Source organism: Epinephelus fuscoguttatus, linkage group LG14, assembly GCF_011397635.1.
Source record: "Epinephelus fuscoguttatus linkage group LG14, E.fuscoguttatus.final_Chr_v1".
Lineage (NCBI taxonomy): Eukaryota > Metazoa > Chordata > Actinopteri > Perciformes > Serranidae > Epinephelus > Epinephelus fuscoguttatus.
Window position 1 is genome coordinate 25,996,397 of NC_064765.1, and position 27,607 is coordinate 26,024,003.

General features: G+C 42.3%; 1 protein-coding gene across 6 annotated transcripts in view; it reads right to left on the reverse strand.

The window, feature by feature from the left end:
* The window catches only part of dlgap2a (discs, large (Drosophila) homolog-associated protein 2a), a 221,366-nt gene that overhangs the window by 54,136 nt on the left and 139,623 nt on the right, over positions 1–27,607 (reverse strand). For all 6 annotated transcript variants that reach the window (XM_049595251.1, XM_049595248.1, XM_049595247.1 and 3 more), the window contains 2 exons: positions 16,519–17,666; positions 3,978–4,192 (listed from right to left, as the gene is read on the reverse strand). In XM_049595251.1, the coding sequence (XP_049451208.1) occupies positions 3,978–4,192; positions 16,519–17,666 (1,363 nt within the window). The remainder of the gene's footprint in view (positions 1–3,977; positions 4,193–16,518; positions 17,667–27,607) is intronic.

The following is a 27,607-nucleotide window of genomic DNA, read 5'->3' on the forward strand; positions in this document are numbered from 1 at the left end:
TTGCAGCAGGCATATGAGAGAGTTTTTCTACACAGTCCAGCAAACCTTGCTGAGTAAAACATGGAGGAGAAATGAAATAACAACAGCAACAGCATCCTAAAGTGTTTGAATGTTTGTAGTAACAATTCTGGCAATCATAGCCCTACTGTACCTCTATTTTTCTCTTTTGTTATTATATTCAGTGGATTCATTTCAGATTATTTTACGCCTTTTAACTGGATAACCACAAACTTTACACATGCATTCCTCTCTTTCTAGATCTGTAGCCCAAATATTTACTCAGCATTTAATCTTATTTTATCCAGTCCCCTCTTAACTCATTTCCAATATCCTCAATATCCTCTTACTGCTTTTTATCTTTAGTTGGTTTTATTTGGTTTCTCCTAACTTCCTATTTTCAACTTTGATTTTATCATGCTACGTAGTTTATGGCTTTATTTTATTCCTACGCCTTGTCTCCCTCTATTATTGTTTTATTACATTACATGATGTATTACTGCCTTTTATTTCTTTAATTCCGTGTACCTGCATTGAGGCAGATCCTAACCTATCTACCTCCACTGGAAAGCACTTTGGGTTACCTCCTGTTGTTTTTAAATGTGCTATACAAATAAACTGACTCGACTTGAACTTAGTTAATTGGGAGATAATTGTGACGTTGATGGGATGATGATTCTAGCAGCTTTTAGTCACTTTAGCATTAGCGTTTAATGCCAGTCGTCCAAGCACGTAGTGGCAGAAGGTCCTGAATTTCCTTTTCTATCATTTCCCCTCCTTTATGGGAAGTCACCACTTATCATGCTTCATAAGAGTCTCTCTGCATGTTCTGCAGCATTTGTTCATATTGCTGTCACATCTCTTGACCTTGTATTTGCAAAAACAAATAGCCGAGGTAAAAGTTTTCTCACAAAACTATGTTGTTACATATCTGTCTGCAATTTTAAGTGGGTAGACGGAAATCCTGGAGCTTCTTTTGCAGTGTATACCACCATATCACGCAGACTACACAACTGATCATGGCACTGACAGGACACTTTTGTCCACTTGGATTAATTTTTCAACTAATTCAGCAATATTTTTAGATTATTTGAATCATTTCTGCAACTCCAAGTCACTCACAGTGATTTTAACTGATGGGATGGATGAGTTAATTGGTCATAAATGAAGGGAGGCCCACAACAAATTTATGTGTATTTTCCTCTTAAACCAAATCTGACTTCAAACTGCATCACAGTTGCCTCTGCATCTCTAATCTTGACTACGCTTTTCTCTATACACCTTTGGTGAACACAAATAGAGCCTCTGGGGGTCATTAAAGCACAGCGTAACTTACTTTTAAAGTTTTCTCACAAAGAAATGAAAAATTAAAGGAAAACCTGCATCTAACTTTCTAAAAATGAGAAGCTACGGTGCGGCTAATGGCCCTCCACTCTTGACTCAAACCTTGACTGGTACATGCACACACGGCTCGCGAAACAGAGCAAAAGCAGATAAAAAGATCGTGCTTTGAAAGAGCAGGTCTGGGACATTTTTTAAACTGTCATATTATTAAAATAGACTTACGAATATCAGCTGTAATTACTGCTTTCACATTCTGCTGTGAACAAAGAGGGACAGGCCCCTTTGAAGAGGGAACAAAAGTGAATCGGCTTTCTCGTATTGCCACCTTAAAAAAAAAAAGACTGGAAAAGATGAATCTGCAACGCACAATGCAATAATTCGGTGTCTGAAGTACTATAACAATACAATTTAAAACCACAATGGGGAGTAAAATAAGGCGATAAGTAACATTTGAATAGTTTTACTTATGGATTCATAAGTGAAAAATGAACATCCAAATCCTGGTGGAAATAATAGGAAGAGTAGGTTTTTTAGCAACCTCTGAGTAACAACAACTGACAGATGATGGTCTTTTGTATTTGTGACTGGTGTTTACAAAGTGCCATGTTTAAGTGAACTGGAACTAATAAATGAAATAAACAAAGATGGAGATAGGATGTGAGGTGCAACAAAGGGTGAGGCAAATGTGGAACAGGGATAAAACAGACAATTATCAGGACATACAACAAACAGTAAACGCAGCAAGAAACAGAAAGGAATCCATTCCTGACCTAAAACAGATTTAGAATAACCTCTGCAGTGTATCATCGCTGTATCTTACTTCACTATAATTGGCTTTGCTCACATAAATATCAAGAAAAGTAGCTAATCTTAATATTTATGTTAATGATAACAGAACCTCAGAAAATACCTTGGGGGAAAAAGCCATTACTGAATGGTCATATTACAGGTGAGGTTATTCATTTTTGGAACAAGTGCTCAATTATATAATTTCATCCTAATCTAATGGACTTGTTAATGCTGCAATCATAGTAACTCTCCTTGTATCTCTCCATAACATAGTTGCTTGTGTTCATTTTTCTGTGACATTGTCTTCAGCTTGTCTCATCATGTAATCCTCTTATGAGCGTTTTCTTCCACCACCGAGTAACCAAAACAAAAGCCCTCCGTTTCCTCACCATTTAATGGGACGCATCCCAGAAGAATGCACTCAACACTTTCTTACAGTTGAAGACACTGATATAAATACCCGTGAAGGGATTTTAATGAGTACAGGGTTCAGCTATCAAGTGCTTGACACTGATGTAGTGGTGGGGCACGAGCACACGTCAACACTGCTGCAGGGAATGCAATAAAGCAAATAAATAACAAGTATGATGTTGCTCAAAACATAAACAGATACTAAGCTGAGGAAAAGTTTACTCTTAAAATGCAAAATAGGAACACAGAAGAAGCGTGTCTTGAAAATAACACAAAACATGCATTGGGATAATTCCACTCCACCAAATCATGAAGTTTTCAGGATTTTGAGAAATACAATCATTGCAATATGTGACGTTTCTGGAAATGTTCTGGAATTCCATTGATTGATTTGCTTAAAACCAGTATGTGTAGAATTCAAAACTTTGTATCTCTGGCACCCCCTAGTAGTATTTCTAAAAGTTCTAAGTGTGCCCAGGTGGGATCCCAGGAGAATCCCTCCCAGGGAACACCAAGATCAATGGGCTTAAAACTAAAACTAAAAAATGAAATCACATAAATTTCTTAGACATGATTATTTCAAAGGTATACAATGCAGGAATTGTAGTACTGCCAGCAAAAGCAAAAGTCAAAGCAAAAACCATCATGAGATTTGATTCGAAAAACAAGCTTTTTATGGCTGTTTTTTTTTTTTGGGGTGCTATGTCCGCCGTTTTCATAGCTTCCTCTTGGTTGAGTGGTGCTTACAGTCCGGCATTTGGGCAGCGACTCTGCAGATAAATACACTGCCACACACTTCTAATGGATCATAAGTGATGATTTAGAGAGATTATTCTTGTGTGAGCCCAGCTGGCAACAGACGTCAATATGATGTCAGAGAGACATTAGAGTCTTAGGTTGGACAGACCTTAAATTTTGATGGGAATGAAAATCAGATTGATGATATATTCAATGTGCAACAATGCTTGAATTTCACGTTGTGTGGATGCTAACAGTGTGCGGTTTTGCAGACACTGGGTTTAGGTCTCCATACCTTTTGACTAAATGCCGTTGTTCTACATCAAGATGACGTTGGCATGAGGCGATTGGAAAACGTTGGATTTTGGTTAGTTAACACACATGAAACACGCATTAGAGATTGTCCCTACATTGAATTTTTGTCACCCAACGTCACAACCTAGATTCAACCAAATATCAAAGTCTAACATCTGTGGTGGCCAGCTGGAAGTCTATACACTGATTTGTAGGAAAGTCCTGCACAGTATACCTTTATAATTTAAAGACACAAAATGAGACGGAGAATTGTTAAGATGGACAATGGTCGCTTTGCAGGATCGACCTTAGAGGTGAAGTGAGTACATAAAGAGGGACATGCAAGACAAAAGACGGAAAAAAGAGCCAAACACTATGACATCTTTAAGAGGCATGTGTTGTACCTCTGGGAATCCAGCAGGTCCCTGGGTCTGATGATGGCCTTGACCAGGGCGTCGGGCCGCACCATCTTCTGAGGCGATGTCTTGGGGCTGGAGTCCGACTCTCCGCTCTCCTCGTCCCCCATGGCTTTAACATAGCTGCTGCTCCGCATCCGACGGCAAGGGATCTCGTCATCCTTCCCACCGCCAGGGTAACCCCCCCAGTCATCCTGGGGCACCTGGGTGGCATAAAGAGGGTAAATAGTCAATGTTATAGTAGATGCTTTGGCCACTTGAGGCGGTGTAAGAAGCTGTAAACACACAACAATGTCACATTATTGCTTTATAAAGTTGTTGTGGCAGACATGGTAGCCTGTTTAGACATGCAGCAGACACAGAGCAACATTGGGCTGCCTGATGAATGTAAATCCAAAATTCACTCTCCATTAGTTCTACTTTGGTCTCCACCAATTCCTGAGGGAAATATGTCACTCTCTAACTGCTACATATCTCTCATGTTCATCAGCTCATGGCAAACTTTCTCTGTCAGCCATTTGGTGCTGAGCAGGGATTTTTAGAGTTTTACCATGGGTAAAAGGTCATAATAGTGCACACTGAAAGTACATTCTAACCCCATATCTGCATTGCAAGGTCTCAACGCCATTGCAATATTTAATATATTATGAAAGGTGAGACTTTTCTTAACTCCTGGAGGACCATATAAATCTGACTGCCATGTTAAAACACTAAGACCATAAAAACCAGTGTTAGAACATTTCCCAGCAATGAAGCAATTTGCCATTTGATAGACACTTGAATTGAACCCCCTACCTCTGTCACAGCATGTTCCATCCATTGAATTACACAGGACCATTTTCACGATGAGTCAACACACATTAAAACCTTCACACCGGTTAAAAAAAAATACAGCTTGAAAATGGAGAAAAGGAGTTATCTTTGCTCGCCGCGTTGTAGCTATTGCACATGGAAACCTGCCATCAAAACAAGCCAGGGAGTTTACATAATGCAGTTTTCTTCCACTCGTTAAACCAGGTAATTGAGTATCCAGACGTCGGCGTCGCCATTATCCCATTCAGACTGAGAACAAGGTGTTTCACTTGCACATGCTGTCTGTCTTTACTGCATATGAAGTAAATATTTCGCACTGAATAGGCAGCATTGCGGCAGTGCTAAATGATGGAGCAAGCAGGAAGACAATCAAGAGTATCCTGCAGTTTTAAGTGGAGGTCGATGCACTTTGACATTAGTCTGGCATGCTTCGCTCAGACAGGCAATTTTGTCATTGGAATCCATTTTGCACAGAGCACATGTAACTGGTATAATCATTACAGCAGAACATTTCTGAATACACATCATGTGGAGCAAAATTATTTTCTGGATCATGTTCTTGGCGTGAAAGAAAAATGTGACTCCATTATGGTACACGCCATTATACAACATGTAGAATTGTTATTAAATGATCCTAACAGTTTTCTGTATTGGAGACGGTGGTGTGGCTTATTAAAATCTGCGGGGCTAACTTCACCCACTCATTGTAATGAACTGATGATGATTGTTTCGCGAGCTCATTACACACACGCGCTCTCTTTTTCTCCCCCTCTCTCTAACTCGCATACTCTCTCGTTTTGCTTTAGTTGAACAGTACAACAGGGTTCAATTACTGGGACGACAACAGGAGCAGCTGAGTCAGGGTCCTACAAACAAACACACACACATGATACAACACAACACACAGATGCAGAGACCCACTACAGTCATACAGAAGCACAAACCTCTCTCAGTTTTCATCCGGCTTTTTTTTATTTTCCTTTTTAGATTTACCTTGTTGCACTCTGCTGACGGTGTGCGACGGTCAGAGGCCTCAGCTGGACACACATTTACATGGTCAGTGATTTGCACTTATAAAATATGACATTGTCAGTAATCATTAAATTCTGTGTGGAAGTTGAGGGCTTCTCTGATGCTGTATCCATCCGTCACTTTAACATCCTGGCAGCTGGATCAGCCTCGGCACGGTGCCAATCCGCCCCCGCTCTAGATTTCATTAAGTTAAATCTGACTTGGGTCCATATTTCTTTGACTTTACAGTAACACTGGATCAACTGCACTCTAGAAGATCTTTAAAATAGCTTCCCAACCTCTATCAAATACTGTATTAATGTGTGATTATACTGATTCTATGTTTTCTAAAATTTTCCTCTGCCAATCAGTGACTAAGACACTACTCACAGGTTCACAATGAACTGGGTGGCTGCTGACTGGCTTTGGGAAATGTCAGGAGGAGATAGGCTGCATCCAAATGTCACTAATGCGTCAGACACATGACTCTAATCATTTTCTAAAGCAAATGTCATCTATTGGAAAATAACAATTGAAATGCGGTTATTATTCATAAAGAAACAAATAACAGATCCTTTCCGAACGCTGCACCATTAAGAATAAAACCATCAGTTCTTTTTATCTGGAAAGCATAAAAAGCAGCTGGAATTCTCAACAGAAGACACAAAATTAATCAACAGCATTGAAGGCATCCATTCATTTACAGCCTGAAAAAACCACTTCCCCCTGACACTAATTCTACTAACCTCTGGCATCAAAGCACGCCCACCCACGATTACTATTCTAACAAGTGTCACATCAAATCAAAACAGCTTGAATAATTGATCAATTATGGCTTTATTACCACCCACTCTTTGTTAATCACACAGAACGCCGGGTCAAAGCAGCCTTCGACTTTTATGTTTCATCTGTGTTGTGACGTTGGCACGAGGAGGAAGGCATGATTGATGGGGATTACGGTGTGTCCTCTAGGTCTGTAAAGCTCTATAGCAAATTTCACTGCGAGGCTGTGGTGTTACATCAGGACAAAAGAGAAAAAGACAAAATGTATATGAAGCACAAGAAGACGCACTTAGACAACCACACACAGAAACACACCTGTGCAGAAAAGGACGTGTGAATTCAGAAAACATACAGCGGTGCCCTCTATTCAGAAACATGCACGCGCAGATGTGCACCCAAGCAGACACGAACACACACTCGGAACACACACTTTGATAAAAGTCATTCATCTCCCCTCCAAAGACAGGCATGCACCAGCTACCAAATGGAGTCGATGGGTTAATTAAGTCTTGGAGGGGTTTGATATTTTTAGACGTCTAATTAATGAACGCAACGCCAGAGGACAGGCGCAAGCTGTGGCGAGATTTGTTTAATTTGGATTCGCTGATAAACTGGATAGATTGTAGCGTGTCTCCCCGTGAAGATAAAGAAACAGCGCTCGTATTGATTGCTGTGAAAACACACATGGCGTCCCTAAATGGAGTTGAAATATGAGCGCTTGTCAACGTGAGGGCTCACCTTCACCCAAAGTTCCCACAAAAGGAAGACGTGGGATTCAGAGGTGACGCCCGCTGCCATGTGCAATTATTCTGCGTGTTTTGATGATTCTGTTGTTTCTAAATAAATGTGCCAGATCCTGCTCTGTTCATCAGCACATTGTAAGGCAATGACGCCAAGCCCTTTGTGAATATGAGCCTAAGTCTGTGGGAGCTGTGTGAAACTTCACAGCTCGAGTGTGAAGATCCATATTTAAAGTCACATTATCAGAACAACAGAACTTTTACTTCCTTTAGCTAATTGGATTTTGCTCAATATAAAACAGGCATGACTTGGGGAAAATTATTTTTACATGTGCTATGACCAAGGTTTCCTCTTATGGCAACAACTCCTTACACATTCTGTACGCCCGAGCTGTTTTCGCACTTTAACTTTGCTAATAATTACCACTGGGGAAATGGCTCACAAGCATCTCATAGCAGGATTGTGCAGACATTGGCACATTAGCTGCGTGCACATACCTTTACTTTCAGTGCTTTGATCTTTGCCTCTGTAGGAGCCGTGTGTGTGTGTGTGTGTGTGTGTGTGTGTGTGTGCTGGCTAGGCAGGCCTCAGCCAATGCTCCTGCAGTGCAGCAGTGCATTTCATTGATTAACTCTGCGGCTCTATCTATACACAGCACCTCTCCCACTAAGAAACATAAGTCACTGCCATTAAGTTAAGAAACAGAGTGAGATAGACAGATGGACAGGAAGAGAGTGAGACACAGAGAGAGGGAGAGGCAGAACAGGAAGGAAACGGTGTAGAATTATGGGGAAAAGACTGAGATAGAGAGAAAGAAAAGAAGAGAGTTAGAGAGCTCTTAAAGATCCAGTCATTTGTAATCTCACCCACCTGCCTCCAGCCCCTCATTTCCTCCCACAAGATTGCATGGCTGCGCTGTGTGTCGGAGCAGGTGCTGCTCTCTCTCTCTCTCTCTCTCTCTCTCTCTCTCTCTCTCTCTTACTAGCCGACTGTTATCCTACCTGACCAAACACCTACCGCACGCCCACCGCCAACTCTTCATCTCTCGTCTCTCTCTTTCACACATATACGCCCACGTGTGCAACATTTCGTCTGTGTTTGTCTCGTCTCTGTGTTGTTTATTTACTGACACTTAATGCTATCAGATGTTAGCATGGAGGTGTAAATAGACACAGTCGGCGATAAAAGGAGACAGTCATGCACTGGACGGTGTGTGAAAAATTGCATTAAGTGAGCAAATGTCCATCATGTCGTCCGTCTGATTCTGACTGTGTCACTCTAAGCAACAACCAATGTTCCTTCTAAGTCCAGCAGTAATCTAACTTGTGATGATCACCAGAATATCTACTCTCAGTGTGCAAAAACTTATAATAAGACACAGTGCCCCATTTAAATGATTGATAGCACATGATCTTAAGTGGCAAAAATGCATTTAGGGGATGTCCAACTCTTCTTTCGCCTCTTAGACGGCACATAATCCATGCACAAAGTAAAGCACAAGAGACAGGAGAGTTATATTTAGTCCCTTTATTAATTATAGGTGTGTGTTAGGCATAACATGGATTTAACCAATCAGAGTGTCAGAGCAGTTTTCTGCTAGGAGTAATGCAGTAACAGCAGCAATGTCACTGCAGCAAACATTGTGGGACAATTACGTAGCAAACGTGTACTTATAAAATTTTAGCTTCTGAACAAACAAATAAGTTATGCTGATCCTTGTGTGAATGTGCGCAGCATCTCTCTTAATTGGGGAGTCAGACAGCAGCTCTGCTCTCTGCAATGCTCACATTTTAGAGAATGTAATTAATATTTTCCTTAATAATGATATATCATTTCATCCACCCGCATCCCATCTGTGCATCCCTGTGTGTAATAAGCAGAGTGTAAGCGCCTATGTGGGCACATCCTACTATCTGAACAATGCTGCCTTGAAATAGCAGGAAAATAATGCACCATTGACTTCAGACCAGGTTTTTGTTGATCAATGGCCCAATCACTTTCTGCTGCCTCAAAATAGCAGCCTGCTAACAATGCACCTGACCACACCTCATTTTAAGACACGCCCATGGGTGCACAGATGGGCGCAAATACATTTGCTACTTACATGAAAATGACAACCCATCGATCTGAAACTTGGAATAACACTGAGCTGGGTGTAAGAAAGGGCCCAAACAGTGATGGCTGTACTTGGGGATAGTACTGCTTTGAGCTAAATGCTAAATTTAGCATATCGACAGGCCCTAAATGAGAGTGCTAGCATGCTCACATTTATCAGGTTTATCATTGTGTTAGCATGCTAAAGTTTGCATTGGCGGCTTTGCAGCTTGATCAATGATACTGAAACATCCATCACAGCAAACAGAGTTGAATGCAACAGAAGTTGATACAGTAATTAGATCTATTGTGTTTCAAGAGGCTAGTTAAAGTTCTTACTAACTTCTTATCACCTCCCCTCCCTTCACCCACATTTAAAGGGCCAGTGTGTAAAATGGGTTGAAAACAGTGACATCAGTGGTCAAATTCTAGATTGCAGGGCTCACTTGCACTCCAGAAACTCCAGTAACACTCCAGGGGGTAAAAGACTCCGTCCCAAACTCTGACTCTTCTGGCGTAACACACACACTCCATAACTTTACACACACACTCGTTTACCATACTGAGTGGGGACCCCCCTCCCCTCTCTGCTCAATCTCCAGCCCGCACACTGACTGACAGCGTAGCGGGTAAACAGAGCTCAGCTGTTTATTTAGCCTAGCAATATCTCTGGACTATAGTAGCTGCAATGGACAACTTTGAACGCAATTTTGAAGAGTTTCTTGTAGCGGACACAGACCCAGAGCCATACCTGTTTGAGCCGGAGCATACAGATGAGGAACTCCATGTGTTTGATGCTGAGCGGGCGAGAAGAGAGGCTGAATGCACAGAATGGGATTCGGTGCTACTGCTACCATCGTTGGGGAGATATATCATCAGGAGGAAAAGCGCTGCAGAGAGTGCATCACAAGGAGTGAAGTTGCGTCTTCTTTTCCTCGCAGATGACGGTTCGAGTTCATTCTTTCCTGTTGCGTGGTAAGTGTGGTCCATTTGCAAACTTTATAACTAAAAAAAACTTTTCACTACTCTCCATCGATGAACTACTAACACTCTCTGCTGTTTCCTCCTCCTCCTTCCTTCCTTCCGCTGTCTTCATTGGTTTATTTATACACGCGAAATGTGTTCTCTGGCTGGCTGGATTGTCCGCCGGGCAGCCTTACATACATGGCGGCGCAAGATGGCGACCTCTCTAAAGCAAGGCCCTTGCTATATATATATATATATATATATATATATATAAAAGCATAATTATGAGGCTACGAAAACCAAACAAATTTTATTTTATAGCGATTATACACTTGTATAAACATATTAATGGGTAGAATATTAAGATTCAGATTCAGACTGACAATAAACCATGCCAAATATTACACACTGGCCCTTTAAAACTGACAGCTAAATGCAAAAAGCACTTTCTATGGGTCATCAAAAGTCAAACTAGGAAACATAGAACATCACCATCATCAACATCAGATTTAGGCAGAGGCTGATCATTCGTTTTGTGTAGCGCTAGTTTTTTTTTTTTTTGCCTGTACAGAACACTACTCAAAAAAAGTACAGGACAGAACAAACCAATTCAGTCAAACACATCGAGCCAGTCACCCTTCAAGAGGCCAAGGCAAACCTAAAAAAGAAAAACCATTCAGACAGAAAAAAGGAGAAACCTTGAGGAACAGAAAAAGTACAGCCTACAAAACGAAACATTTCCAGAGGAATCTAACAAGAGTATAACACATCGTTGGGCACATTTTGATGGCAGATAAAAAAGAGGGCATGTGGTTCCCTAATGCTACTACCTACTCTTTGCCTGCCTTGGTTTGCTGCATGACACAAAACCACATTTTTACCCATCTACACATTAGAAATACATCTGCCCTACCTACACATCTCATTATTATTATTTCAGTTGGCCGGGTTGAGGTTTCTCCACAGGCTGATGGTCTCAGAGTGTGGGAGAGAATGTAAAGCTCAGGAGTTTAGGAGGATCTTGGTGTCAAAGACACTTTTTGCTTGGCTCCCATCGGAGGTGTTCCAACCACAACTGACTGGAAGGAGACCCCGGGGCAGACCCACTGGGAACAGACCTCCCAGCGGGCATGGCAGTACATGGAGCTCCCTCAGATTAGCTGGAGGAAAGTGCTGAGGAAAAGCACATCAGGCTAATTTCCAAGTCTAATATCTGACTACAATCCTAATATATTCTGACAGTAACTTGTGACATTTATCTGTCTCTCAATATTGTTTTATTACCTTTTAATTTCAATGTAACAGGGTCAATATTTGTTTGCCTTTCAGTGGTGGTAATTTACAAGTCAAAGCTAAACACTGTCAGTGTAATATTCATAACAAATCCTACAATGACCATCCCTCTAGGTGCACTTCCATTCACATGTGTTTCCTGCAATTTGTGTACTAGCACATTGGAGTGGAAATGCAGAAACTTAATCCAATAGAGCACCTTTGGGATGGGGTGGAATGGGAGATTTGCATCATGGATGTGCGGCCGACAAATGTGCAGCAACTGTGTGATGTCATCATGACAACATGGACCAAAATCTCTGAGGAATGATTCCAGCACCTTGTTGAATCTCTGCTGCCAAGAATTAAGGCAAAAGGGGGTCCAACCCAGTATTAGCAAGGTACCTAATAAAGTGGCAGTGAGTGTATAAACCTCATTCATGCATGTCTTTTTTCGCTGATGTTTCTTATCCTATTTATCTGTTAACTTCTATTTTGACTTAAGTTTTAATAAATGATATGGTCTGTTTTCCACCAACTCCTGAGAAAATTTTTTTTATCTCTTTCACCAGCTGCTGTGGCTTTGTCTGTCTGCTGCCTGGTGCTGGGAAGATACCACACAGTTGGATATAAGAGACTTTTTTTTCTGGAAATGGCTGCCTGCTGGAAAGAGCTGTTCAAACTGTACCATACAGAAAACTATAAACAAACATAACAGACGGAACAGGACACGCTGAAAAAAGAAATACCAAATCAAAGCCAAAACAATAATGGCCAGGGATCCCTATTTAACACATCTACATATTATCCAAATTCAGACCATAACACTCCAAGGCAGGTCCAACTGTGCACAAAATGTCTTATAAAGTGAAGTATTCTTGAAAATGCGACTAATGCAGAACATATTGGTATAAGCCCTACAAAAATTAGGATGCTATAATAACTGGCCAATTTTATTGATTTGGACTGGGAGAGCTGTAGCACAGGCAGAAAGGATAAGAGAGAATGTGCTTAATAATTGACAATTAAATATGAGCAGATGCTCACTGACACGTTGGTAACCACAAAGCCATGCTGTCGCCCCAGGCCACAGATGAGTTACATTTAGTAACAAACTGCTGTCTGATCCCGGGGGTTCTTGCGACAAAATCTTACTAAGTAGTGCTTCATGACCTGATAGCTATCTGGGAAGCCCTTAATAAAAAAAGTTAGGGAACCCCTGTGCATGTAGGTGGTGTTACTGTAGCTTTCAGTCACAGTGCCAGTTTTGTTTTTGCTGCTTTGCACTTCCCTTTTGTAATTTAAGCCTTTCTGCCTCTCAAGCTCCACCTTTGGCAAGCCAACATGGCAATTAATTGGCTTATTAAATCCCTCCGCAATGCCCTATCAGCAAAACTATCAAAGACTAATCCTGCCTTTGTACTACAGTACTGTATGCAGGGAGAGAACAGAGCAGCGTTTGCTGGAGCAGCTGACTTAATCAGGGCTGAGGGTTGTCAGTAAGACAAAGTTATTGTGCTGTGAAGTTACGGGCCGGGTGCAGGGAAGGTGGGGGAGGCATGGATTACAGCTGTTGCTGCAGTCCAGGTGCATTTGCATGTCTAATTTGGAGAGTGTGTGAGCAAGGGAGAGATGGCTGCACACACACCTATATTTACAAATTGCTGAATTTGAAATTCATCCAGGTGAGCCTGTCACCAACAACTGAGGAATGTTTTGCCACAGTCACCCCCTTTCATTAATATCCAGCTCACAGTTAAACCCTGAAATCTCTGTGTATGTGTGTGTATGTGTGTGTCTTGTGGAAGGTTAATTGGGGCTAATTTGTGAAATGACTTAGCCTGAGACAGAGAGCGATGGCGAATGCCAGGTCTGATCCTGCAACATTTGTCATTTCAGAGAAAGAGCAGCCAATATCAATCTATCTCTGTCTTCCCCAATGTCCAGTTAATCGATCTTTCGTACATACACATGCGCTACCTCACTCACACACGCCTGCTGCATGCACACAGATTAACATACAGACGCTTCAGCGAGACGACTTCTGCATATCTTTCCATTTGCTGTCTCATACTTTTACAACGCTTCAGAAGTTTTTCATTCCCTCCGTCATCAACCAAGGACGCAAACAAGGTGACTCGCACATCATCAAACCATCTGGTGTGCGATAAATAGAAAAAAGCTCCCCCCCCCACACACACATACACTCTCACTCACACATGGACAGACACTCAGTACACACACACACTCTCCCAGAATACAGTTTATATTGTTACAGTGCAGACAGTTGTGGGTAATCCCAATTCAGCAGCAGCAGGAAGTGAAAACTTTGCCATGTGACCCCTCTGTGTGAGCAAAGTATCATTCCTGACTATTGGCTCGATCTCTCGGCCTGACTGCTCCTGGTGATGAGCAACAGCAGGAGCCGAGGGGAGCAAAAACAGCCATCTCTTTTGCCATTTATTCCCCTCTGCTTCCTGGAGTATCTCAATGCATTCACAGAGGCACAGAACTCGGCGGTTATGTATCTTCAACTTTCTCTCCCCTTTCTCCTTCGAAACATCTCAAAGCTCCCTGAGAGGGCACTGATTCTCCTCCGGGGAGGGAAGATGTGTCACCCTGCACGGATTGGATTGATAACGCTGGGCTAAATATAGCCCTGCGGCAGGAAGGAGGAGAGGGGGATATTTTTAGAAGTGTTTATAGTGCTGCGACTCGGACACTACCTCAGCTGAATGACCAAATGGAAGTAAGGAAAGGGAGGGGGGGCACTAAACACTGAGACTCTCTCATTGAGAGATTACTGCACTTAGTGGGATTGTAAAAAATTTGAGTGGATGAGTGCACTGCCTGTCTGGTTCAAAATGATCATCAGTTATGTTTAAAAATACCCTAGTCAAAATTAGTCCTCTTAAACATTTTCTGTTGACGTAAGCTTAGATTGAGTGGCTTCTTTGGCTCCATTGGCTGATTTGAGTAATGTATTGGCTTTCCATTTACAACAGTCTCTAATCCATGCAACATACTCTCTGCTTAGAGCTCTGAGTCTCCTAGTCTTCCCTCCCCAATGTGCTGAAGTGCTCACATTATTTTGGCTGCAGGCGGTACTTACATGATGCTATCAGAAATCACATTGTTGTATATTGAACAGTGTTGTTAAAGAATCTATTTCTCCCTGCTTTTGCAATTTGGGATTTATAAGCATGCTTTCTTTTCATTTTTCTCCTTCATATAGCCTCCAGCATGCATATAAAACCTGCGAGACACTTCTGTGTAAAGTGCTGACTCACTCTGAATTGATCCCTGCGGTGGTATGGGGTCTCCCGTAGAGCTGATCATGGGCCTGAGCTAACTGCTAACCTTTTCTGAGGCCTGAAACCCATGCAAAATCGAAGCAACAATGCGGTAAAAAAAAAATCAACATTGATCTCTGGTCTTTTATTCTCACATTGTGGACTCTTCCCCTCCAGCACAGATCATTTAGGGAGCTAATTGATTTATCCTGCTGTGCTAGTCCCTTCTGCCGCCAGCCACATGCTGAGCCATAGGACAGGTTCACATTGTAATATCCACGGCGGCTGTGAACAAAACACTGTCTTTTAGATCAATTGGGAATCCAGCTGAGATGAGCAACTTTTCTCCCTTGTCTATGCGCCGCCGATGCCTGTGGAAAAAGATTGCTTTGTGTAGTACAATACAGACTTTAGTTTGGGGACTGATGTTTTTCTCTGTGCTGCAGTGCCTCAGGTTCTTATGAATTTTACATCACGGTGAATGGACGCTCAATCACTGTAGTGACTGAGAGATAAAAATGAATGTTTTTATCATCTCCTCAATTGCTTGCCGCTTTCAAATCACCATCTTCCCCTCTCACCGATAACCCTCCAAAAAATACCCATCATCTCACCATCCACATATCTGTGCATTCAAATAAACTAAATCTATTTATCAGTCTGTGAATTTCAAAAATCAAGTGGCATCATCAAGTAATATGCGAGCATGTTTTTATCATCAGTAAAATTAGCAGCTGTAGAGTTTAACGGTAAATGTGCAAAATTTGCGTATACATGGGTACCATCCATAGACTGTATAATAAAGATGGATGACAGACAGCTCCCTAAATGTGACGAGTAAGAACAGCTGCACCAGCTACGTAACTTGTCCACCACCAGTCCATAATCAGCCCCCTTTGTACCTTGGTCTGGAACCAGAAGCCCTGAAAAAAATTCTAAGTTGGCATTTAGCTAGCTATAACATGTTCGGTTAAAAGAGAGGTGGGTGAGGTTAAGACTAGGGTAAAGGTAAGAAAGGTACATCTGATTACTTATAATGTAAATTATCAAGGTCTATCAAGTGGGTTTGTCTTGTACTGGTGGTGGGCGCGATTTGTAGAGGTGCTTCATGTAGGCTTTAAACGTAATGTGGCGGCAGCTTTACACATCTCAAAAGTGAAGCAAAAACACCTCAATTGCCCCCTGATGACTGGCTGCAGTACAGGTCATAAACCCTGCCCCTTCATGTTAGTGTATGGGACGAAACAAAAAATTTCATTTCAAATATAAAAGCAAAGATAGTTTCTATCATTTTAGGTATTTGTTATCATGTTGATGAACGCTTAAGTGTTCGTTTTCTTAAGTGTGGTTTGAATTAGCTATTTGATGCTATGACAATAAAGTTTGACGTCATGATCGACTTTGGCTCCAAATGACATCACCAGTGCAAGATGGCAGCGGATGTATCCAGGATATTTGCCTATTTTGTCACTTTGGGTGACACCCACAATTTGAGACAGTGGAAATCTTTGAGAGACACAACCCCACTGACATATATCAAAATAAACCAAACTCACCTGTAGATAGTGGCAGGGCCTGAGGTTGGGCTTGAGGTCAGTGGGCGTCATGGGCTTCTCCAGGTTGAGTGAGGACTTCCTGTAGGCCTCCTTGGCTTGGCTGACCGTTAGCGTTGACCAGGAGCTCCTCTTCATGAACTTTCCCTCTGGTGCCATGCTTATGCTCTCGCAGGCCGAGCACTTGACATCGTTGTTACTTTTGGAGGTCTTTAGCGACGGGTCTCCAGCCAGGTGGCCGTGCATCGAGTCAGGGTAGCAGTGGCTGATGTGGTCCACAGGATGCCGTGACATGACGCTGGGCGTCCTGTATGTGCTGTCACTATCCAGGTTGTCATCCGAACTCCACCAACCTCCTGAGCGCTGCTTACCGCTGCCGTCAGATTTACGTTCTTTGCTCTTGCTGCGTTTGCTGTGTTTGTGGTGGCCTTGGTGGTGGTGATGGTGGTGGTGTGAGCTGTCCCGGTGCGAGTCGCTTTTGGTACCATTCATCTTGGAGGAACCTTCTAGAGAGTGCGACTTTGTGAAGAGCTTCTGTACCGAGTGGACTAAGTGGCGTATTCGCCCAGGGCTTTCATTGCGTTGCTCTGTGGTCGTGGTTGTGGTGGAGGTGCGTTGGTATTGCAGCGTGTGGAAGCCATCCCGGTGCAGTGGCATCTGCTTTTCAAATTGGTCCAGGAGGTTTGCTGGGATTCGGTTCATTTTGCCACTGCCCCCATGTGACGATGAGCCACCGTCATCTCGGGAATCCCTGCCGCCGGAAGTGTTGCCACCGCTGTCCCGTGAAGCGCTGCCGTAGTGCATGCGGGGGAAAGTGCTACTAGAGATGGAGTGGTCGGTGGCCGACATGGACACCGGTATCACCATGCACTCAGAGTGGATGGAACTCCGCGGGGAGCAGCGATGGTGACCCTCAAGGGGGCAGCTCTCTGTGGGGCTGAGGAGGTAGGAGGGGGGCCGCGAGTTGCCATGGTGGAGGTGATGGTCCAGGGAATGGTCACAATCAACCAGGCCGCAGGTGTGGGCTGAGGTGGGAGAGGTAAGCTGGAGCTGGGCAGGGCGGCCGCCAGAGAGACCCTTCATGTTCCTGGGTGGAGGGGAGTAGCTGTCCTCATCGAAGTACTGCGAGGGCGACCATGAATACTGCTGGTCTGAAAGAGAAAGAGAGAGAGAATTTTAGATCACATGGGTGAAAAAAAGCACTTTCCCAGAAAAAGAAATGCATATCACACTTAATGATGAGGGGGGAAAAAGCCTAGTACCAAATGACAAGTCCTCGAACAGGTTGGTCATTATCCACCATTCTCTCTTCACATCCACTTCAACTACAAAGGACACAAAAAACTCAAAAAGTAGCACATCCGAAATGTGAAAGTGAAATCAACAAAATCTCAGCTGTCCTATTTTTCCCCTTCCATTCAGGTCTGTGATGGCACACTGCTTGAGAGAGACAGGCAAAAAAGAAAGAATGAAAGGAAGAGAGAGGCAGGCGACAGGTAGGAGCCCGCACTGCCATTTATCCAATGCAAAGTGAAATAATAGCCTATCACTCCGCGGTGCTGGTGTCATTCGTCAAAGCCCTGAGGAGAACGCTGTGAGGCGTACGGCCAGATAGGCGTCCTTGGGAGACGATCACCAAATGCACCCTCCCTTCTTTTCTCTCTGTTGGCCATGTAGCCTTAGATTAAAACCTAATTCTGTTTGATCGGTCACCAAGGGCAGATGTCCCAGCGCTCTATTGCAATGTATTAAACTGAATCAGACGATAGGTTTATTTTATCTTTATGCCTCACCACCGTCTGCTGTCACTATAATTACAATGTCCTCCCTTTGAATCATGTCAGGACGATGGGGGTTAATATTCCACAGGGGACAGTAAGCATGCTATATGTCATGAATGGCCCTCTGAATAATAATACTGATCATCTGCAACAAACACAGATCCTGAGAACAATCTAAATGCCTTCAAATGAATACTTATTTCACTTTATGAGGTTTAATCTAGCTAATTAGTGCCAGTCTGCCGTCTGCATTCGTCTTTTCCTTATTACCTGCTTCTCCATGAAAATCTGCTTAGCCCAAGCCATAGTTCAAAGTTATCTGCACATTGTCTTGTGAAATAGGAAATAAACAAACAAAGAATATCTAAGCTCACTTGGCTGCCAATGATACGCCTCATAAACATGTGCACTTTCACTCTCACGGTAACCCCATAAAATGAAGGAGAGTTTTTATGAGCTGGCATGAGGAGAGAGAGGAAGACAGGAGTTTTAGGTCAAATTATAGCACTTCTATCTATAGCAAGTCTATTAATGTATTGACAAATCAATCAATTCTTAAAATATCATTATAAACTTAATCCTCATATATTGACACATATAGAGTGAATAAAAGGACCAGCAGGGCTTTGAGAACCCTGGTGGCTGTGGAGGAAAAACACCTTGACAAGCTTGTGGCTACCCAGGCAGTTCTCATTCACTGTTTCTACTTATACCTGTGAAAAGTAATGCATTATAATCCCTATATCATCCACATAATTGTGAGCCAGGAGGCTGTGATCATGTGGCTCGTGCTGCAGGCTGACATCCCTCACATGACGGGAGCAAAGAAAGAAGTCAGGTGACGTAGTATAAAGAACGACAAAGCTACATCCAACCTAGATTTCTTTTCCTAAACCTGACCTAGCTGGTAGGGGTGCTAATTCGTAAAATATCATATGAACCATTGTATGTGGATATGTAGGGCTGCACAAGTAATTCTTACTAGGGAAATTTTTTTTCCTTATCATTATCAGGGCAACACAGCTATCCTTCCCAGAGACTCTGTTTGCGTTAAACAGCTCCTTCCTTCTGTTTAAAGGTCAAGAATGTAGGACTAAGTGCCATCTAGTGGCCGAACCAACTGACACTTCTTCAATGTGCCAAGTGAAGAGAACTATGGTGGCCAATGTAAAAACACAAAAATGCATGACTGCAAATGGCCCTATCTAGAGCCAGTGTTTAGTTTGTCCATTCTGGGCTACTGTAGAAACATGGTGGACTCCATTAAAGAGGACCTGCTTCATATGCAGATCTAAACCACTGTTGCTTAGGCAAGAAAAAAGAGTCTTGTTCAGGTGATTATGCACTCATGAAAACATAATTATATGAATATTATATTCCATTTCTGCTAATATATTCCCCTTAAATCCTACACACTGGACCTTTAAAATATTTTCTAGCACCATCATGGCACACTATAGACACCATGCACAGTTAAAAAAGGATCACAATGGATGCAGTAGAGCATGAGATATCAACATTTGTATTCCATGTACATTTTTGTCAAAACTTGGCCCACATTACCCACAATACAACTCAACTGCTGACACTTTGATCAGAGATTTGGGTGTCTTATGTTAGTAGTGGCTATTGTAGAACTGAGCCGCTAGCCTAAAGCTAGAAATGAGAAGTCTGCAAAGGTCTTGTAAGCTCACTTCTTTCTAACTCCATACCTTCAGATTTTTTTAATTTCAAAATTGCAGTCCTGAGTCCCAACCAGGGCTGACTCAGGTGACATCACTAGAGGCCATTAATCAAACTGGAGCCACTGGAGCCACAAAAGGTTGTATACAACTTTTTTCCACATATGAAAAAGTACTCCCAAAGTCCTCCAAACAGATTGTGATGTGTAAAATCAGTGGAGTCTCCCTTTGAACGTTACGCCATAAAATGTGAAATGAGAAAAATTTAGTAGGTCATTTTAATTAACCTGACCAGGAAAGACCAGTCACTCCCAGGGCTCTTAATTTTAATTTCCTTTTGCTGATGGACAATGGACAATGTGTGGAATGTTAAAGATTTCAGCCTTTGGACAAAACTATAAAATGAAAGGAAAAAGGCTCTAATAAGAGACGAAATTGCAAACAGGAGTTGGAGATATGGGTAAAATCCTTTTTTCATTTATAAAATACAGTGCTTATGGAGGAAATAATCAGACAGAAATCTTTCTGTAGTCCTGCAAATTAAATACCTGACAAACCATGGTTACTTCATCACATTAATGGAAAAATCATACATCATTGCCATAGTTACGTTACTCACAGGAACCAAATGACGTGGAAATTTATGTTGTGTCACTCTTTATCGTATATCCCTCAACCCCTCTGGCAACTACCCAGCAACTACTCAATAATTAAGTTAAAACAGATTTTATTTATTGGATACTTCTATATTTGAATACAACTGTCTAAGCCTCACACACTGAAAATCCTCTGGGTCTTGTCTCTGCGCCCTCAAGATGTTTGTCACTGGGTATATTGGGGGATTTTCCTCTTTTTTAAAAAAAAAATGTAAATAGCTCTAACAAAGTCTCATATCCACAAATCCGAAAACCCGACCAAGATCACGAGAATGACTTACTGTGCTGTTAGTGAATTGTGACTAAGGGTGGATGTTCCTTTTCATCTTTCAAAGTGGATCAGATTTATTCCATTCAAACTTATTTTTAATGAGGTCTAAGATCTCAACCCCTGAGGTGCAGCCTTGCTCTTCTGCTGCTGCCGTCCTCCATCTGTCGAGATGAAAACAAATTCTCGTTGTTTACCAGTCTTACATGAGAACGTCTAACTTGGCAGCCTGATGCAAAATTAATCCAGGCTACGGTAAGCATGCATAAGAAGAAAAAAAAAAAGGATAGGACGTTTTTTCCTCAGAAGGGACTGTTTTTGTAAGACTGCACATCACAGAGCTGGAAATGCCTATTAAAACATTACTACAGAGTTCAACAGGCTAAATCAGGTGAACGTGCTTGGCCTTAGTCAGCCCAGTTCACTGCCTGCTTGTAATTGCAGCACAAGGATGACGGTGCATTATTGATTGATGTGATGCTACATTTCTGTCTGAAGTTATGTCACTGTCTTACTCCAAGGCCTTTCTCTGACGGCTGACTATTCCTTGAGGTATCTCGGGGAGCTGCACTGAATAAATTATCTACCGGCAGAGTTATGGCATTTCCTGGGATTATACGACAGATGACAGACTCATCCGCCCTCCGTATCTCTTTCTCCTTATTCCCACCTCTTCCTCTGCTGATACAGAATTTAAGTTTTGCTACAGGAAAGAAAAAAAAAACTAGAGACGCATGATTCAAGAAGCAAGTCCTACAAAACATTTCGAAGGTTATTTAATATTTACACAAGGCGGCTTGAGGGAAAGCAGCTCTCTCTGAGTGAGTGTGCATCCTTCTGGCAAGTGCTCTGCAAACAGGGAGACAAGTATCTGTGACATCTGTGGACAGGGAGAGGGCTTGTTGTTTTTACACTGATACCAGCACCTGCCATCACATTATCGGCTTCCTGGCAAGAGTGCCAACTGCTAAGATGGACTGCAGGGATGGAGGTGAATATAGAAACTGGATGGCAATTAAATTTCAGAACAATATATGGTGGTAAGACAGCATTATCTTTGAATGTCAGGCGATCATGCTTTTAATTGTTTAGTGGGTAATGGTAATGATTATGCAGATGAGGACAAAGAAGAATATCTCTGTTCGATGTCAATTCACCAGACACGCAGATGTTTTTACTGCAGAGACAAGAAGTCTTTCTGTGATAAGGAGACATTTTCCTAGTAAAAATAAACCAATCACATTCAACTTAAAGCCCCAAACACACCAAACCGACAACAAACAACTAGTGAAGAAGAAGGCCAACTGTTGCAGCGCCTCGCATCGCCTGTGTCTTGGCTAAAAAGTTGACCTGAACACACCACAAAAACCAGAGCCAGTGGCCAGCTAGCACATATGTGCTGTGCCTATGCGAGATGAAACACTCCATGCCAGCAGGCAGCAGTAGACTGACTGACAGGATGGATTCAAGACGCTAGCCAGCTAGCACAGTAACAACACAACCTGATGTTTCAAGAACAAAGCATATTTATTGTGCGCTAGCAAACTACACCACAAACAATTAGAAACTGTTTCTGCAAACAAGCTTATGGCTAAAAAAGGTAAACTTATCCAATATAATAAGTTTGTTTTGATGTCATGCCCACTTGACTTCAGCCATTTGTTTACTTTCCTCACTTCCGTTTCTCCTTTCATGGACTGAGCCAAACTGCCAATCAGAATGATTTCATTCACAGATGGGTTCTGCTGTTTCTGACGCAGATTCAACGTGCTGAATTCGCCGAAAAAATGCTGACGACGGCAGACACAGCCAATGGTGCGGGTCACACCACGAAATATAGGGTGACGGAAGCTCACCCATGGCCTGACATTGACCTACAGACAACCATCGGCTTGGTGTGTCAGAGACCTGACACTTGGCAGATTCTGCAATCATTCAGTTGTGTCTGATTTGACACCTGAACGACCATCCAGCTTTGCAATGTTGTCAAAGCTCGACTTGACGGTGATAAACACACCTTACATCTGACACTAGTTGTGGAGGGAAGGGATTCAGAGGAAGAGGCTCATTTATTAAGGGCTTCTGTTTTGTGCTGCTGCTCCGCCCGCATGCAGTGTGTGAGTAAAGGTCGTTTTGCTCCTCTTAACACATTAGCATTTAAATAGCATTATATCTGCACTGAGTATCACTGACAGCTCCCACTCTTCCACTGGCTCAGACCTTAACTGGAGTTGAAAACAAAGTTAAAAGATAATAAAGCGCTGGACTAGACTGAGAGATCAAAAGCATGCGACCTTCAGACTTGGCAGTGGTTAGCATGGTGGCTAGCCACAGCACTATTTAAGAGAGGATTAAGATAAAGGCGACTGTGAGGAAGAGTCCTGATGTTGAGGCAACACATGAGAGACTTGTGATGGCAGCCGTTTAATGTTTTGCATCAGTCAAAGAATCTGTCATTTCTGAGTTATCTGGCATCAAACACTTCAAACTGCTTCAGTACTTTAATTTGGTTGTATTTTTGCCGCCTGTAGAGAATCTGTACACTTCTGAAATTTGAGATGAGAAGAATCCAAACAACTTGAAAACATGTGCCAAGTTCATTTCAATCCTACATACTTTGAATTTCAGTGAGAAATTCTCCACAGTGTAACAAATGTCAAAGACAGGGAAAAACCTTTTATGGTATTTTAGAAGCATTAACCAAAATGGTTTACACGTTGCCAGAACAGCCTTGTCCAGCTATTAAAGCAGCATCCCTTCCAACTGGCCAGAGGAAAGTCACACCCCTTATTTTCCGAGTAAAACAAATCGATAGAGCAGCTTTCTTATCTATCTCCCAAAGGTTAAATGCAGTCTCCCTAGAATTCTGGCCTTTCTTTAGAAAATCAAAGGAAGGGGAATTGTGTCCTCAGCCCTCGGGGCAAATCAGCAATGGGCAGAGCTATTAGATTGGAGAAAGAGGCAATGGACAAAGAGGCAAAGCAGCAAATCTGTCAGCTTTGCAAGCCTCATGATATCCACCGTAGCAGCTCTGATGAAAATAAGGCCCTGGCTTACAGCTTTGGCAGATATCCTGCTCACTTGTCCGTCCAAGTGACAGCACAGGACGATTCACGCACACATTTCAAGTGTGGAGTGTGAGCTGAGACTGAACCCACGGCATTTTAATTGCTAATGCAATATTCAACTAACTGAGCTGTTTCAAACTGCCACAGCAATTGGGAGCCAATCACTTGTCGCTGATATTTTTACTCGTAGACCATCTGTCTCTGGCCGAGCATGACGCCTAAAATGAAAGGAAAAAAAAGGAGTGTTCCTTTCATGTTTGCTGCTATGACTGACACCTGATGCTGAGACATGAGATGAGAAAGAAAGAGTCTGTTATATTACTGTGTGCTGACTCAGCGCTGCATGTGTCGCATGTGGACAAGGTTGCTCATGCAGTTACACGATGGGGGAGGACCTGTTCTTACAACCGGCCTGAGATCAAACTGGGAATTCATGCTGCGATGATTTAGAGCGGAACCAGTGTGACTGAATTTATACCATAAGAATGACTAACACATGCTAGAAAAGACCAGCAGTATACACACTCATATGTGACAAACCAAGTATCACACTGCTTTGGAGTCTATGATGAACTGTGTCACCTGTGTTGAAACAATGACACATTACACAACACAAACAGTCACTGTTTATCTGTGTTTCTCACAGCCAGAACCAAACTGTCACAGTGACTGTAGTTCATGCTGCTTTTATTGTGAAAACATCTAACGAAGCCCTTGTTCAGACTCGCAGCTCAGATCCATTTTTGGCATATCCAGATTGTATCCAGATTGATTAAAAAAAAATCTGGACAGCAAAAAAACACATGAAGTGCAATTACTGCAAATAGGATCAAAACCACATTTGAAGGTGGTTTGAAATCTCTACAGATGCATCTCTGCCCAACTGCTCTGTCCACTCAAATCGGACTTAAAAGTCTCTTTTGCGTTGCAATGCTACAAACAACAACAATGTCAAATCCAGAGTGATGCCAGTGCTGAGTAGAATCCATGCTGCTACTTGCAGAGCGCTATGGAAGGCAACGTGGAGAACAACAATCTGTGGACAGACGCCAGAATAAATCGTCTGGTGGCACCTTGGGGGGAGGCATCTGCACAGGCAAACCTGGAAGGAACTTCTTTGTTGAAAGCCGACGTAGTTACTGACACCTTTGGCGTTAGCACAGCAGCCCATGCAAAAAGGTTGGTGATGTCCGGGCACACAAATTCGCACACACACAGGCAAATAAAAGTGGAGACAGTCTGTCTTAAAGATCTGTTTCGAGAAACAAATCAGATTTGCCTGCAGTCTGAACGAAGCCTAAATGTCCTGTTGCATAAAGAGAGACGCCATTGATAAGTGCTCTTCCAGAAAAGTGTGCATATCCAAGAAGATGCACTGGGGGTGCATATGGGGAATTGAGACCCTTGTATTTACTGGGAACTCTGGCCAAAATCTACAACTATTTCCTGGAAAGATACCTGCAGGAAAAACAGTTGTTTAGCTTGCTTGTGCCTGTGTTCCCATCCAAAAGACAATCCTATATTGACGATCCTAAATTATATATATATATATATATATATATATATATATATTTATATACATATATACATATATGTATATATATATATATATATATATATATATATATATATATACAGTACAGGCCAAAAGTTTGGACACACCTTCTCATTCAATGCGTTTTCTTTATTTTCATGACTATTTACATTGTAGATTCTCACTGAAGGCATCAAAACTATGAATGAACACATGTGGAGTTATGTACTTAACAAAAAAAGGTGAAATAACCGAAAACATGTTTTATATTCTAGTTTCTTCAAAATAGCCACCCTTTGCTCTGATTACTGCTTTGCACACTCTTGGCATTCTCTCGATGAGCTTCAAGAGCTAGTCACCTGAAATGGTTTTCCAACAGTCTTGAAGGAGTTCCCAGAGGTGTTTAGCACTTGTTGGCCCCTTTGCCTTCACTCTGCGGTCCAGCTCACCCCAAACCATCTCGATTGGGTTCAGGTCCGGTGACTGTGGAGGCCAGGTCATCTGCCGCAGCACTCCATCACTCTCCTTCTTGGTCAAATAGCCCTTACACAGCCTGGAGGTGTGTTTGGGGTCATTGTCCTGTTGAAAAATAAATGATCGTCCAACTAAACGCAAACTGGATGGGATGGCATGTCGCTGCAGGATGCTGTGGTAGCCATGCTGGTTCAGTGTGCCTTCAATTTTGAATAAATCCCCAACAGTGTCACCAGCAAAACACCCCCACACCATCACACCTCCTCCTCCATGCTTCACAGTGGGAACCAGGCATGTGGAATCCATCCGTTCACCTTTTCTGCGCCTCACAAAGACACGGCGGTTGGAACCAAAGATCTCAAATTTGGACTCATCAGACCAAAGCACAGATTTCCACTGGTCTAATGTCCATTCCTTGTGTTTCTTGGCCCAAACAAATCTCTTCTGCTTGTTGCCTCTCCTTAGCAGTGGTTTCCTAGCAGCTATTTGACCATGAAGGCCTGATTCGCGCAGTCTCCTCTTAACAGTTGTTCTAGAGATGGGTCTGCTGCTAGAACTCTGTGTGGCATTCATCTGGTCTCTGATCTGAGCTGCTGTTAACTTGCGATTTCTGAGGCTGGTGACTCGGATGAACTTATCCTCAGAAGCAGAGGTGACTCTTGGTCTTCCTTTCCTGGGTCGGTCCTCATGTGTGCCAGTTTCGTTGTAGCGCTTGATGGTTTTTGCGACTCCACTTGGGGACACATTTAAAGTTTTTGCAATTTTCCAGACTGACTGACCTTCATTTCTTAAAGTAATGATGGCCACTCGTTTTTCTTTAGTTAGCTGATTGGTTCTTGCCATAATATGAATTTTAACAGTTGTCCAATAGGGCTGTCGGCTGTGTATTCACCTGACTTCTGCACAACACAACTGATGGTCCCAACCCCATTGATAAAGCAAGAAATTCCACTAATTAACCCTGATAAGGCACACCTGTGAAGTGGAAACCATTTCAGGTGACTACCTCTTGAAGCTCATGGAGAGAATGCCAAGAGTGTGCAAAGCAGTAATCAGAGCAAAGGGTGGCTATTTTGAAGAAACTAGAATATAAAACATGTTTTCAGTTATTTCACCTTTTTTTGTTAAGTACGTAACTCCACATGTGTTCATTCATAGTTTTGATGCCTTCGGTGAGAATCTACAATGTAAATAGTCATGAAAATAAAGAAAACGCATTGAATGAGAAGTGATGGAGGTCGGTGCAAAGTATGTACATAAAAAAATGCAGGCTGCTCAAGTGGCAGTCCTCCACCCACCTAATCAGAGTGCAGAGCAACACTGAACAGGTGGATGAGTGAATACATAAAACGCTACAACAAAATGCTCAAGAATAATGTTGCTGTGCTTTAAACCACCGAAACAACAAGCTGATTCGGCTGATATGGCTCCCCTGCGACTGCCACATCAAATGATATACTTGGGTTAGACTGTAAAGATGGTCTGACGGTTGCATATAACCACTTGGACATATCATAACTGGAAAGAGGATAACAAACTATTCCGTGTGGTTTGAATTACAGTTGCAATTTTTCAATTTCAAAGATAATGTACTAATATGCTAATATGAAAGAAAAATATGTGCATGTT